At 42.3% G+C, this 15,387-nt stretch overlaps 1 protein-coding gene across 1 annotated transcript in view; it reads left to right on the forward strand.

Annotated features, from left to right (window-relative positions):
* LOC138569455 (metalloproteinase inhibitor 1-like) overlaps positions 1–14,111 on the forward strand; it is a 119,686-nt gene extending 105,575 nt beyond the window's left edge. The window contains exons 5-6 of the mRNA XM_069647436.1: positions 11,011–11,135; positions 12,150–14,111. Of these exons, the coding sequence (XP_069503537.1) occupies positions 11,011–11,135; positions 12,150–12,287 (263 nt within the window). The 3' untranslated portion in view covers positions 12,288–14,111. The remainder of the gene's footprint in view (positions 1–11,010; positions 11,136–12,149) is intronic.
* Positions 14,112–15,387: the final 1,276 nt, after the last annotated feature.

The raw sequence follows: 15,387 nt of genomic DNA on the forward strand, positions 1-15,387 counted from the left end.
AGTTTGAACAAAGTATACCTCATGTGATACGTGATGGGTGCATGTAATTTCAAACCACTGTGTATCTATGAAATATGTCTTTAGGTCAAATATAGATTTGTGGGCAAACTGACCAGGGGAGGATCCTCTGACCCATAAAACCTACAGGATCACTCTGACTCACAGTTCCTTCCCCAATCATGGGAGAGGGGAGAATTGGGCCAATGACAAGTAGAAAGGGGCAGGCTTAGCTAGGCCCAGGCACACACCCACTTTCAAAACACATAAAAAGAGACTGCTGGGACAGGTAGAGAGATTCAATTCCATTTGCTGCGGAGCATGCTGACCGACGACTTCACATCCAGAGATCCTACACTTAGACTTCCAAGCTAAACAGAGACTACAGAACTGTGAACCAAGAAGGCCCACTGCAAGCATAAGTATTTGTCAGCAGGCCCAAAATCATTTGCAGACTATTCACAGCTGTTGATTCTGGCCTAAAACCCTGTGCCAGAAAGATCCAGAAGCAGTGCTGTGCCCAGAGAAAGCAGAGCAGTATCCAGAACCAGAGGCCAGAGATCCAGAGTGACCCAGACCGCTGTTAGCAGAACCAGAGAGCTGATCCAGATCACTGTGAAGCGCCGAGACCAGAACCGGAGTCCAGTCCAAAACCTGACCAGATCCGTGGCGAGGCCGATTTCAAAAATATATTGTGAGTACCTAGCAGAACTGTGCAGAACCAATCTCTTAGTTAAAATAATCTAATCCAAACTATTTTAATCTAACCAGAACTGCCTCCTAGAAGTTGTCACTTGTTATTTTGCAAAGCTGTCACCTGTCATTTTCTAGCTGCAAGTTGTAACCTGTCGCTTTGAACTTTTAAAATTTCAAATCCGAAAAACAACCTTTATTTAATCGTCCGTATCTCTGGAACCGTTTGGGCTAGGAACGCGAATTTTGCCGCGATTCGCGATTTGGTTAAAAATCCAGCCACGTGTGAAAACAACTGCTTCCTTGCTTTCCTTTGCCAAAAATTTGTTTAACCTGCTAGTTACTCCTAGATCCTTGCTAAAGTGAGCCTGAACTCATCCCAAGTAGATACCACTCACCCTGAACCTCCTGAAGGGAATTAAAAGCATTTTCAGCATATTTCTCACTGCATTGTCACCATATTCAAAGCATTTTGCCTGTGTTTCAAGCTTCTGTAGTCTAAGCTTGCTGGGGTGAACTGAATTACATTTGATTGCATTTCTAAGAACTGTGTGCTCTCCTCTTCATTTCCTTACATTGCATAAGGGGGGGAGTGGATTGCCAGAGAAAAGTGATTACATTGTTTTGTTGAAATCATATTGAGTATTTTCTGTATTGCATTTTCATTCAACATTGCATCCATCTGAAACTAGATAAAGCATTCTCTACCACCTTATTCTTCTGTTCCTATTCCCAAGCGTGCTACCTCATCCTTTATACTACTCCTGGGTCATCAAATCAGTTTATTAGTAGAACATTATCCATTGTTGTTAACTGCTCATGTTCTGAAGTGTGATATTAATTATTAATTTATTATAAAGTGTGATATATATATATATTGTTTACATTCTCAAATAAACCATTTAAACTTGCAAAACAGAACTACTTCTTGGCTCAGTGGGGTCAGGGGGGGTTCCAAGAGAGGGGTGTTATACAGGGGTAGTCATCCAGAACTCATGAACTGGACATAAAGATATATCAATAAGGGTTTCCATTCAGTATCCCAGACTAGGCATTGACTTAGCTGTAGTGCTGGATTGAATCCTCTTACAGGATTACCAAAGATATTCAAGCTAAACGCAAACTTCTTCCTGCCCTGGATAATATCTGTCGATTTTGCTCAGAGAATGATACTCGAGAAACCCCAGTTCATCTTATCACTGAATGTTGTGCGCTTCGTGCTGTGAGAGAGATTTACTTCGCAAGACATTGCAAATACTTCAGTATTGTAGGTTCACAGGAATGTTGGTCAATCATTTTGGGGTCGTTTAATTTTCCACTTCCAATTGCAACTATTAATTTTCTATCAAGTCTAAAGCTGGAAGTTGTGGAAGAAAATTGATGTCTGATACAAAACATTTGAACTAAGATATGTTGCACAACTTAATTTAAATTTGCTCATATTTGTCATATTACATTAAGTCAGTTATTGAAATGAACTTTATATTGTGTGTAATAACTTCACAAGAACCTAAATTCACTTTATAGTTTTGTTCTTCTAATTCAATAGGATCGACATACTCGATTAACTATGTCATTTGTTACCTTGTCATCTTGAGTTCACATGATTGTTCATTTCCTCCTTTGTTTTTTCTTTTTATTATTATTGTGCACATTGCTTGATTTTATATGTTTTATTTAAACCATGTATTTCATAAATGTTTATATTTGAAAGGTTGATTTTATTCAGCCAATACAAATAAATAAAATAAAAAATAAAAAACTATCAAGGAAATCATTGTCTCACTTGTGCCAGACCTGGACGATTTCTGTAATCACTCCTTTGCCAGTGGCTCTTTCCGACATCCTCTCAAGCCCTCCCATTTTCATCCTCTCCTCAAAAAGCCAGCGGCCGACCCTGCCTGCCCGGATAACTACCAATCATTCCACTTTGACCAATCGGCTCCATGGCACCAGTGGCATCACGGGCCTGCACTGGACTGGTTGACCTCATTCCTCTCTCACTGACCTTGCCAAGTTCAACTGGGCACTTTCTCTCCCCTATCACATTCTCCACCTGTGGCATCCCTCAAGGCTCTATCCTCTTGCTGTGACTCTTCAATTTACCTTACCCCTCTGGCCCATTTGATCTCCTCCTTCTCTCCTCACTTCCACTGTTATGCAGATGAGCTCCCTGTCAAGCTTCCCTGTACCGCCTCTTCTCCCTCCTCTCTCATCTCCAACTGCCTGATTGCTATTCAGGCATGGTGTGCTGCCAGAGATGTCTGCCTTAATGTGAGGCAAAAAACCTTGGTGTCATCTTTGACTCCTCTTTCTCCTTCTCTCATCACATCGCAGACCTTACCAAGAAGGCCCTCTATGAGCTGCACCTCCTCAGAGCCCTTCTCCTTTTCCTCACCTTCCCCCAGAAACTCAATTTCTCCAGTGCTCTGATCTTCTCTAGGCTGGACTACTGCAACAGCCTCTTCCTCAATGTTCCTTCATCCTCCCTTCACCCCCTGCAATTAATCCAGAATAGGACTGTTAGACCTATCCTTGGCCTCAAGCGCAGGGACCACATCTCTCCAGCCCTTAAATACCTACACTGGCTCCAGGTTGCTGCTAGGATCTAGTTCAACACCCTCTGCATTATTCACAAGGCTTTCTTGGACCTGGGACCCCACTGCATCCAATTCTCTCTCCTTAAATACCTCCCAGCTAGAGCCCTTCGGCCTTCTAGCTCCAACTCTTTGCAGATCAGATGCTTCTCTAAGCAGAGAGTGAGGTAGATCTTTCTTATCTGCAGGGACCTCCCTCTGGAATGGTCTCTCTGACCCCTCTCAGGCTTGAGCCGGATCTCCTTCAGTTCCAAAAGCTCCTCAAGACCCTCCTTTTCTCTTCTTCCTTTCCTCGCCCCCTCACCTGCTAACATCCCCATCTGCTGCAGTGACAGGCTGCCTGGTTCCCTCTGAGTTCTACTGGGCACCAGGCCCTCCGCCTGGTTCTCCCCCCTCCTCACACTTAGCATGCGGTCCCCCATGCGCCCCATGCAATCCCTAGCACATGCCCTCTTGGCCTCCCCTTGCCACTCGCCTATCCCTGTTTGCCCACTTCCCCCTTCCTTCAACTCTCCTTTTCATTTGCACTGTCTCCTCTTTACCCTGCAATTCCCTGGCCACCCTAGCACTTCACATTTCGTACACACTTGCACCCGCCTGCCTTGCACTTCGTGTTACTGCACTTGCACGATCCGAATGTCACAAGACCTAGTTGGGTCGTAATTGTTATCTTTCTCCCTTGTCCCCACCCCTTTTTGACTTGTGGCACCTCCGCTACACCATTTGTTTGTATAGGTGCCTTGCAAACACTCAATAAATAAATAAAATAAATACATTGTGATCTGAAAACAGCAACTTAGAATATAGCTGGCCTGGCAAACATCTTGATGAAGAAGACTGGTTTCTTTTGATCAGGATCCTATGTATAATATGTGTCCAAGAAGCATGGGCTTATAGAGCATACTCATTGGAAGGATACTCTAATTATCTGATGCCTGCTATTAGGCTGACGAGTAATATGGGACTGGCTAGACGGCGGTTGGTGGGATTATGCACATGGGTTATGGAAAATCCTAATGGCAAGAATACATCTCTGGAAATAAACTCCCCCGATTTGCAAGGGCTTCTCATAGAGATATCGGATACATCTACAGTCTTAATATGCAATATACATAATAGACCATATGGTTCTGATGGAATGGAGACTCTAAATAATATGAATGTCTGGTGGACAAGTAGGTCAACTCCAGTCATGTTGATACTTTGGGGTATGAACCTACAATTCGAACCTCTGAACTAAATGAAAGCCAGAATATCGCCACTACCAACATTTTCCATGGGAGGCAAAACAAGCCATAGTGAATATATATTCATGGACCTGGCCAGGTGGAAAAAAGGCAACGTCTTTTGAAGTTATAACAAGAAGTATACGTGACCATAAAAAAGTTTGTCATTTATTGTCCAACATATTGGCAACATTCCCACTTAGGAAAATCGTGTTATACACCCTACTAATGATAGGAAGAGGGTAAAATAGGAGGACCCTGATCTAAAACAAAATCTGGCAAAGGTTACCAAGACATTATTCCATTACTGGATACAGTGTTCAATTTGCATTATTTGGATGACCAGATTATTTTAGATTCAGCACCATATTTTTCTAAACCTATGAAAACTGTAGCAGACCTGCAGGTGGCAAGAGACACCTGACATGGTGGGCAATGTAGAGCTGTGAAGGCCAAGTTACTGAGGGCCCTGCAATCCAACACTGCAGGGATAAAAGAAGTTGCAAGGTATAGAAAATACCATAATATTCTCCTTAGTGAGAAGAAAAAAACAAATCGCTTGAGACCTGGGAAGCCCTGACCAAGGCACCCAAAGAAAAAAACTCTAAAGATTTCTGGAGGATAGTTACCGAAGGAAATCGAACCAAGAAGAATTCTATCCGAGCAGTCATCACAGAGAACACATAGCTAGAGCACTTCTCGGCCACTATGTAGAAAATAGAGCAGACTTTCAGCTAGATCACCAGGATGTATTGAACTTGTGTGATTGTTATCTTAATATAGCCCCATTAGAACTAACATTACAGGAAGTATTCATATGCAATCATAAAGAAAGGCCCCCAGTCCACATTCCCTACTGGCAGACCATTATATGAGCGAACAAGGTGTATGGGCTCTATATCTCCAACTTCTTTTCAATGCCTTGTTAAAGACAAATATAAAACACCTACCTGGCATGTAGTAAAGATTGCCACAATTTTCAAAAAAGGGTGGCTTGTACACCCAAAATGTATAGGCCAATCTCACTACTGGATGCCAATAGTAAAGGTTTTGGCAAAAATCTTCAAATCAAACTAGAAGATTGGGTAACAGAAACCAATTCCCTAAGTCATCTGCAGACAGGGTTCACAAAATGGTTGAGCACAATCCCTCCATGATCCTGGACACATACATTAACATCAAGGGTGCCATTAGCCAGCATTCTTTGATCTGCACTATGGCAACCACTCCATAAAAAAGGCCCCTGCCCCATTGCTCAAGGCAATAATAGAGCTACACTAGAGCACAGCAGCAAAAGTAAGATGGGGCCTAGGAGGAGAGAGCACTACCACCTACCCTGTTAGTAAGGGGTTAAACAAGGGTGTATTCTGGCCCCCTCATTTTAAACTTTTTTTGTTGGAGTGTTGAGGGAACTCCCATGTAATACATCGGATGTTCCCACTCTAGGTGGTGATAGAATAGTTTTTTTCGTTTTGGTGATAATGTTGTTGTAACCATATCTCGCAAACTGACAGGGCATGTTAGGCTGACAGACCATTTTGTTAAGTTTTGCAAGGGGCAAGATCTGGAAATGAATGCAAACAAAACAGCAAATATGAGATGTGGCAAACATTATAGCCCCTGCAAAGAACAGATATTATGGTCGATGACAAGAAAATAGAAGCAGTGTCTTGCTTTGATTACCTGGGTGTTAGAATTGCATGAGACAAACTATAGAGGGAACAGACTACCAACGCAAATCTGACATTAGGTAGAAAGTCTAACGGTATGACAAGCTTTTCCAAATCCTTTGGCAAAAAAACGTTTAGGTCCAGAATTAGAAATGTACAGAGCACAGGCCATGGCCGCTTCCATGAATTCTGCAGAATTGTGAGGACATCTAAAGGCCCCAGCCATTGCTGTGTGACAGAAAACTATTTTCTAAAAAGATTACTGTGGGTCTCGAAAAATATGCCTACTATACCGTTACATATGGAACTTGGTGTGACATGCTTCAGCGGCCAGATTGCTTTCAAACCTATATGTATCTGGTCTTGTGAATCATTGTCAAAATTCAGGGCTGGACTAAAAGATATCCTTTCTTACCAGAATGTTCTTTCCTGTAGATGGCTTGGACACATTAACATGAATCTCCATTTTCTCAAACTAGAATATCACTGGTTTTCACCAGAAGTCATTAATGGGAATACCAGACAAACTGTTATCGACGTAGACAGGGACTTTCTAATAGGCCAATATATAACCAAATGTTTGCATTTATCTATGAGATAGATACTTTATCTATGTCTCCCACACTCTGGAACGCCCTGCCTCTGCACATCCAAGACGAACCTGCTTACGCTCTCTTCCGTAAGAAAGCAAAAACCCTACTTTTCAACAAATATATGTAATCTACTGCCTTTCCTACTATATAACTGACTCTCGACCTCTGACACATTGTAACCACCTTTTTGCTATGATGCGTGTAACTTAATGTTCCCTTACCTACGTACTTACCGCTGTAATACCTCCAGGTCTGGGCGCTACCAACAAATACAATAAATAAATAAATAAATAAGATATTTCTCTTTAAAGCTAACCCATTTGATGGAAGATTATCTGTGTCTTTCCGAGAACCCATTCAATAGAGATTTGGTTTCAAAAATGCGCCTAGATATACTAGGATTTGGTTGATTTTTATGAAATAAAATCCAGAAGAAAATGACAATCCCCCCTCCCCCCGCACATGTCACTGCAATTAAATGCATAGGGAGACCCCTTGCAGCCCCCATGATGCCCTTATATTTTGTATTGCCCCCAACCCACCCCATACCCCCACATATCATTTTGAGGATATTCTCACTTTGAAATTCAGCATTTTGTGTTTGGGATTTTCTTTCTTCAGTATTAGTACAATACCAATATACTACCTATAGCCAAAGTCAAAGCCAGGTGGACCAAGAACCTGGCAGATACATGCCCTTTTCGTCCCGCTAAAGTGGAATTCATGCAACATTTTCTCTTTTTATGTCCACAGCACAGTGACATCAGATATAGACATTTGAAAAATTGCCTATTAAATAGAAGTATTCAATGCTTGATTAAAGGAGAAGAATTGTGTGAAAGGGCACATGCAATAAATCTCCTTTTGCTGTTTGTTACTATCTGGATAAGGCCTGGAGGCGAGAAGATCTAGCAATTAACCCTCAACATAGTGAGTCCACTGTAGTTTTTTTAGGTATACATCATGAGTGTAATCATTTTGTTTATATGGAAAATGTAGCATAAATGAAATTTAAAACTAATATTAATTGATGTACCGGAATGTTATCAATTGTAAATGATCAGGATTTGCACTTGTAGTGAGAAAGATGTGCCCATTGTTTTGTGGATGGTTAAGGACATGTATATTAATTGTATGCTTTAATGATTTCATTTTATGCACAGCTGTTTTATATACTTTTATGGTTACATACCAAAATGCATTAATTATGATGATGACGTGTTACAAACAATTCATGGCAGAAGTGCGGTCCTTTGAGCAGTTCATAAGTTGGTCGGTTCGCCTTGTTATGTCTAATTGACTTTAAACACCACCTGTTCCTTTGCAAGCGAGTCGTGGATTTAATAAATGAGGAGTCTTCACTTGAAATAATCTATGACAAGAAATAAACACACACTGTTGTATGGTTCACCGTGCTATTTTTTACCCTTTTAGGTTTGCAGACTGGGGCCAGACTATCAAAGATTTGCACGGGTGCTAAATAGTGAGCAGATGCTTTGATAATACAAAATGGAACAAGCAGATTTTGTCACATCCATATTATCTAAAATCGTTTGCACTAGGGCAAACTTTAATCAGGCTGTTTTTGCACTATATTTTCTGCATAAAATACAACCAAAGGTGTCTACTGCATTTCTTTTCATGTTATACAGCAAACGTAGCAAATAAAATAGCCTGTGCCAATTTCCCCCTGTGAAAACATGCTGAGATAATACCAATTGGGGCTATACATGTTTGCTCCATTCATTATTATCAGAGCAGACAAATTGGTGCTAAATTAATTTGCTCCAGTACAAATCTTTGATGATCTGACCCCTGGTGGTTACTTATCTTTGGGCCAAGGAATACATAGTGCAGATTTCCCGGCTGGTTGCCTTCAGGCGAGGTTTGCATGGTTGGCCCTGAGCGAGTCAGCTAGTGCAAGCAGAGACTCGTTCCATGCCATTTCTTCTTGCACTCCACTGCGTGCTGTGGTGGATATAATGCCAGGAATGGCACTGAGTGGAGAAGCGCACTGGGGCCCCTCTTGCAACAGTGGCAGGCAAACGCCGATGTGCAAACGTTGAACCCATGGAAGAGGCAGGCCAAAGCCATGTGTTTTAGATGCTGGAAGTGTAAAAAATTTGCAAGTGAAGATATTCGTGTCCTGCTCTTGCAGTGATTGTCAATCACCTGCAACTGGGATGGCATAGCATGTCTTTTTATAGAATCACTGGCACACAGATGTGCTGCTGAGTGTTCTGGGTAACGATGTAGTCTTCAGAGCCAATGAACAGCACCTCCAGGACATTTGTTTCCTTTTGTTATGTGCATAAACACACAGGGAGAGAGGCAGCAATTTCCCACTTTCCACTCCCTGGTCCAGCGATCTGATCGTCCCTCAGAGGCCCTTCAGGCTTTACATCATCGACAAACCTTGTGGTATAACCACCTGTCGTATAACTGGGGCCATCCCCAAGCCCAGCTCAGGAACAGCTGTCCAGCTTCATGATCAAGTTGCCTTCAAAATGACCCCTGAGGGTCGAAACGAGTATCGGCGACGCAATTAAAACACTTGTTGAACACCACAACCAGTGATTTATTTCTGAGTTATTACTAAGAGAGAAAACACTCTCATCCTCATTCCTGATACCTAGTGCGAGTTGGAAGGGTTCAAACCGAAAGTGCAACCTACTTCTGCATGTACCCCATGCAACGCCCCCTCCGCCTTGCTTCTGCCCACTGCACAGCTTTCCCTCCACTTGCCGGCCCGCCAGCAGCCTGTCCATACATGCTGGCCACCGGCCTGCCAACTGCACACTGCTCTCTCTCTCTTTGTGGTTTCCCTCTGTGTGAACACTTTGCCATAGTAACGCCACTCTTCAGGGGAGCCAGAGCACAGTGTTTTTTTCTCCACAGTTGTTTTCATAATTCCTTTGCACAGACAGGAGCTAAACTCTTTAGCACCCATAGGTCAGTGCAATGGCATGGATTTGGTGTTTGAACCCTCTCTAATGCTCTGCCTTCACTCTCGACCTTTAAAACAGGCTCCCGGGCACCTATTCCTTGGGATTGTCAAGGCTCTAGGGGAGCCATACCCTTCTTTTATGAGCATAACAGCACTGTGTCCCTGAGTTCTCTTTGCCTCCCAAAGATGTGTGTCCCTACAAAGTGCTGTCTAGGGTAGTGAGAGATGTTTGGCATACCTAATGTCTCCCTGCCATGTCTGCTTTGCTCGAATTAGTTTCAGAGACAGAGATTGATGGACTGAGGAAGATGACAGGCGGGACAGGAAAAAGCCAGAACATGGTGCTCCTCTCTGACAGGATGGTGGGAGGGAGGTGCCCCAGATTTGGTGATCCACCAAGAGTCAGGCATAAGGGACAGGAATCCAGGGAATTGTTCTCCTGTAGGCATCCACATTGGGAGTCTCTTTTTCCTTCTGCTCACCACATCCTGGTGTGAGGATAATGGGAGAAACAGGTTTCGCATTCCTTGGTGCATGGTTTTCACAATGCCCTCTCTTTTCATAAAATCATGGAGCAAGGTTACATGCTGCAAGTTGGTCCCCATGGAAATCAAGACTAATACCAATAGACATCAAGTGTTTATGCAGGATTGCTGAAGCCTGAGAGATACAGTGAATGCACATAGAACAACACAGCCTACATTGTATGTTGCACCTAATAGCCCTCTCTCATTTTACATTAGTCTTCTGTCTAAGCAGGTGTCAGTGAAGCAGTACACAGGAACCAAAAAAAGACACATTCGGAATTCCACCCATTTACTGCTAGGAACAGGCTTCATCCCATAGAGTGGGTCTGTACAGTTCTAACCATTGAAAAAAGTCTTACTCAATGAGTTTTCTCAAAATATTAATATGCATCTTCTCCAATTATGTTCTTATGTTATTACTTCTAGTGAAAACCTATGTCAAGAGCAGCGGAGCGCTTTACACCAGGAGAGTGCCAGTGTCAGGCTCAGCATTTTATACAGCAGCAGAGTACTGTTGGTGGTAGATAAGCAACATGTCGCCCTCCAGAAGGTTTGGCCTACAATTCCCAACAGGCACAGTAAGCATAGTTAGTCGGTTGAAGAGTGTTTTGGGCCAAAACATCTGGAGGGTGACAGGTTGCCTAACCCTGACCTAGTAAATTGAAGAGATTATATAAACATTTCTTGCGAGATAGTGCAATACGTACAGGCTTGATGACTGATGCTAGTTGAATATTTTCCCCTTTGTTTTGATTTGCAGTTTCCAAGAGTGATGATGGTAAGGTGTCTTTGGGCCTATGCAGCTTTGTCAAGCTCCTAAGCGCGATGCCCCCCAAGCAGATTGCAGGAATGCAGAAAGCCTATGCCAAAGGGTGTGGATGTGAGGTGAGTGTGCCTGAAAACACTATGCATTGTTAAAAAGAAAAAAAAAGAGTAATCATGGGAAATGGGAAGTGAACGGGGTAGATGAATTCAGGAGGAATGGGAAGATGGAGAGGAAGAGGGACATGCCTAAGAGCAGGCATGTCAGTGGGAAGGGCAAAAGAAGTGCGTCATGAGAGCTGAACCAGCAGATTAAGCAAATCAAATCCATCCTGAGTAGAATCTTTACTGAAGCTGCTCATTGCTCAGTACAGACTGAATGGGCTCAGTGTGAGGATGGTGGTATTTTCAAAAGCAGGTGGGATGTTAAATGCCTCATGTTGCAGCCGAGATTTGAAGTATTTATCCCATGCAACATATTGGAAACATCTTTTGGAAATACTGCATGTTAAGGGGTAGAAATGAGTCAGACAAACTTCAGGTTTTAGTACAATATTAAAGTCAAATATCAGTACAGTCCTGCCAATCATGTATATTTCCCTATGTTTTCGTGTGTAAAATGCATTTGCTTGCCTGTTTGAGGGATTGAAATGCTTGTGGGACAGTAGTAGTTCACGATGCTGCGGCCCAATGGGTGCCAATTGTGCACAACATGTTTTTACTGAAGACCCTTATTTGTATTCTTGCACAAGGATGATGAGAAGGCAAGCATACCACTGCTCACCTTCTCACACCTTTGCAAGTCCCTCACATCTTTTTGAGGCTACGGAAAATCTTCACTCATGGGCTATAATTTAACCTCCACCCGTTAGATGGATGGAGCTTTTCCATGGGGAACAACGCAAAAACAAGACCCCCAAAGTAAAACAATAAGGGAGGAAGCTTGAGGTAAATAATAGCCTGGTGAATATGGAAAGTCTTGTTATACCTACGACATAGTCACACTTCAGCATAGACAGCAATCTTATTTTTCAGTCGAAGAAAAATTATGAAAATGAATTTCTTTGCAGTTCCTACAGAGCGATGCCTATTTCACTGTGGTAAAACGCTCCTATTTTGTGTCCTTCTATGCGCTAGATCACCACTTGTGCTGTGCCTCCGTGTCCGTCTCTGCGTAGACAGTGCATCCTTGAAGATGGTGACTCCGGGAACCAGCAGCAGAACATGATGTGTGCGCCACATGCAAAGGGCATCTGCAGCTGGAAGACAATATGAAATGTGTGTTAGGAATAACCTCACTCCACAGAGCCGTCAGAAGAATACAACCTCCTTCTCTATCATCCAAAGTGTATCCATTTATCTCCAAAGTAACGTAACCCCTGAGTGGTGGTGCAATCAGACCGAGATTTCCGCTCGGACAGGAAATTACTACGAAGCAACCAAACCTAACTTTACTACCCAAATCTCTTTTTTCAGTACATATTTTCATTGACCATTTTAAAAGATATCAAGCAATTCTTAATGGTAGTCCTCTAAACATCTTTACTGTTCCCATGCAGACCAAGCTTACCATTTGGGAACACAAGTAAATAGAGAAATTAATCAAAACGAGGGCTAAAATGAACAACATGGGCCCAATTCTGAAAAAATCCGGCATCACAAATAGTGCAGTGCATACACTTTCTTTTTATACGTTATGTTATGTGGTCTTATACCATGCACTGCTAGTACATGCGTGGTCTCTTGGTGCTGTGGCAGATCTACAATGGAAGAGGGTTTGAGGGGTTGTTAGTGGGATTGAGAGGGAGAAGAGCAAGGGAGCTTTGATGTGCTGTTGGCAATTTTAGTTTGGAAAAAACTGTCACTGAGCCATGGCGCATTTTTGGTTGGTAGCCGTCATGTGGTGTTGATCTATGGTTGTGGCTGGGTGCTCTGTGTGTGCTTGTGTTTAGTTTCATGGTGCATGTTGTCAGGTTTGAGGTTGTGAGGTTTGCATGTTTTAGGGATTTATATTGTCACCTTATTCAAAAAGGTGACCTGCACGGATCTGTGTTGTTTGGACGTGGAAGGATTGTTCGTGGTGGAATTGACCATAGTTAATTTTCACTGTGAACACAATTTTACTGCAGCCAAACAATCCAATCTATGTCCCCCACACCACTATACATCCCTCCACCCCCCACTTACCTTTTCCACATCCGCTGCCTCTCCTCACCCTGCAGCGTCAGTTCTGTCCTTCTAACGCAGGTCGGATTCGACAGCGCAATGACCCCTTTTCTTTTCTCTTTTTTTCCTCACCCGCCTCCAATCTGCAGGAACCCACATGGCCAAAAATACCGAACATGAGGTGCGGGGGATACCCCCGCAACCCCCACTACCCATGTTTGTTATTTATTACCCAATTTGATTCAATCAAATCTATGGAATGGTAATGGTCAAATTCAGTCAGATGTACCATTCGATAAATATTATTCGATCAAATTGGGTAATAACACCTGCACATCTTGAGGGGATTGTGTGTCACTGCAAATGATGTGCTGATCAGCTGTCTTGCATACATTAGTGTTCTCCCAACACTAATACACAACTTGCTTTCGAGACCCAGTTCGGTGTTGGAAGATCATCTCACAGCGTTCCGCCCTTAAAGTGCCTGTCACTGCAAAATATAAATAAAGTGAAAATATTTCTAGCTATACCACTGTTGTTGCTAATGAGTCTGTTCTTCACATTTTGCCTAGATTAGGTGTCTCAAATTGTTTGAATATGCCCAGGTTGGGACTTTACACATCTTCAGTGTATGTAGCTGAGCTAAGATCTGTTTTCATTAGCATTACCTGATATAAAATTCACTTGATAGATTTCCAATAAACTGCTTCTTGTGAAGGGTGGGATTAGTTGCCCTGTGCCCAGGAAATAAATATGTAGGGATCCCAAATTCTGGTTTCCTAAATTCTCTGTGCGCCAACCAGCAAATCTTGCACCTGATTCTATAGGCATTTCATATTATTGCCTATTTTATGTTGATGTTAAAGATTTTGTGAACTTCTTTGCACTGTGTCTTCATTTAATAAAAATGCTTTCAAATATTGTCTTTCCTGACTTATGTTCTCAAGTCTTCCTTTTATTGGGTATTTATTTCCTTTCAGTTCAATTCTGTGTATGTAATGCATGTTAAGCTACTATAATGTCATTGGCAGTTTTAGTGATATCATGAAAAACTACAAGGTCAAATCCTTAGCGGTTTGTGAATGTCAGCCAATCACTGACATGTTTCAATGGACACCAACACACGTAAACTCTGATATGCATATATTATTTTAGATGTAATACATTCTGTGCTAACTAGTTGGTTGACATTCTTAACTGAGTTGGGTAATGAAAAAAACTGTGGAATAATACATTATATACTTAGGGTATACATTGCACTACTGGCATGTAAGTAATACTTTTCATAGAACAAGGTTTAGTTTATTTTTCTTTTATGAAAACATATTTTGAATCAAACTGTACAGTGTAATAGTCATAGTAATCTAACAATATAATAAAAGGCCAGATGTATGTTTGTCCCTGTATGTTTGTCCAATGCAGTAGCTTCACCTGTTGTCACTGCTAGAGGGAGCTGTGGGCTAAGGGTATGTAATGACCCTACTGTGTCAATGAAAACCTGCACTTTGGCCCACGTACACGGGCCTGTACACTAGTCTGTAATCAAACTAATAGCAGGTATACATCGTCAATTTCTGTCTTTATTACACACCAAAAACATAATGCTGGTATCCAACATAATCACACGCTATAGTCTGAGGCAATGTCTTGCTGTTACTGCACTCATACATTTCCTACACCTTTTTTTTCAGTGATTTGTTTATACTATGCAATATAATACACTCAGTAGCTCATTTTGGTCCTAAGTGTTATTTGACGGCGGGGAGCCGCTACGTTTGCACTGCAAGTTGTGATCCGTCCACCCCCCTCTCCACCATGCAAATGAATTAAAATGTTCTGTGGCATGAATGGAAGGTATTAAAGCCTTACTCAAGGCTTTTACGCCTTCCTTTTACTTTAACGCCACAAACATGAGCTCTGCAGTGTGTAACACTGGTCACTGTGATTTCACCAATCTTTAGTCATTCCCATGGGGTTTCGTAGCCAGCAGTGTAACCATGCTCGAGTGCAGTGTCCATACCTGGTTTCCACTCTGCCCAGATGTTATCGGGGATTCTAGTGTTTCTGCGTTGTCTGTTGAGAGTTTGGGGAAGTCTGTCTCCTTCATGTAATTATCAATTTCTACTTCTTCTTGCGTGGTTTCAGATTTGTAGAGGTGCTCACAGAAGTCGGCAAAGGTCTCGGGAATGCTTTTAGGGGCTGCAGACAA

The sequence above is a fragment of the Ambystoma mexicanum genome, chromosome 2q, assembly GCF_040938575.1.
Source record: "Ambystoma mexicanum isolate Mex_15411 chromosome 2q, UKY_AmexF1_1, whole genome shotgun sequence".
Taxonomy (NCBI): domain Eukaryota; kingdom Metazoa; phylum Chordata; class Amphibia; order Caudata; family Ambystomatidae; genus Ambystoma; species Ambystoma mexicanum.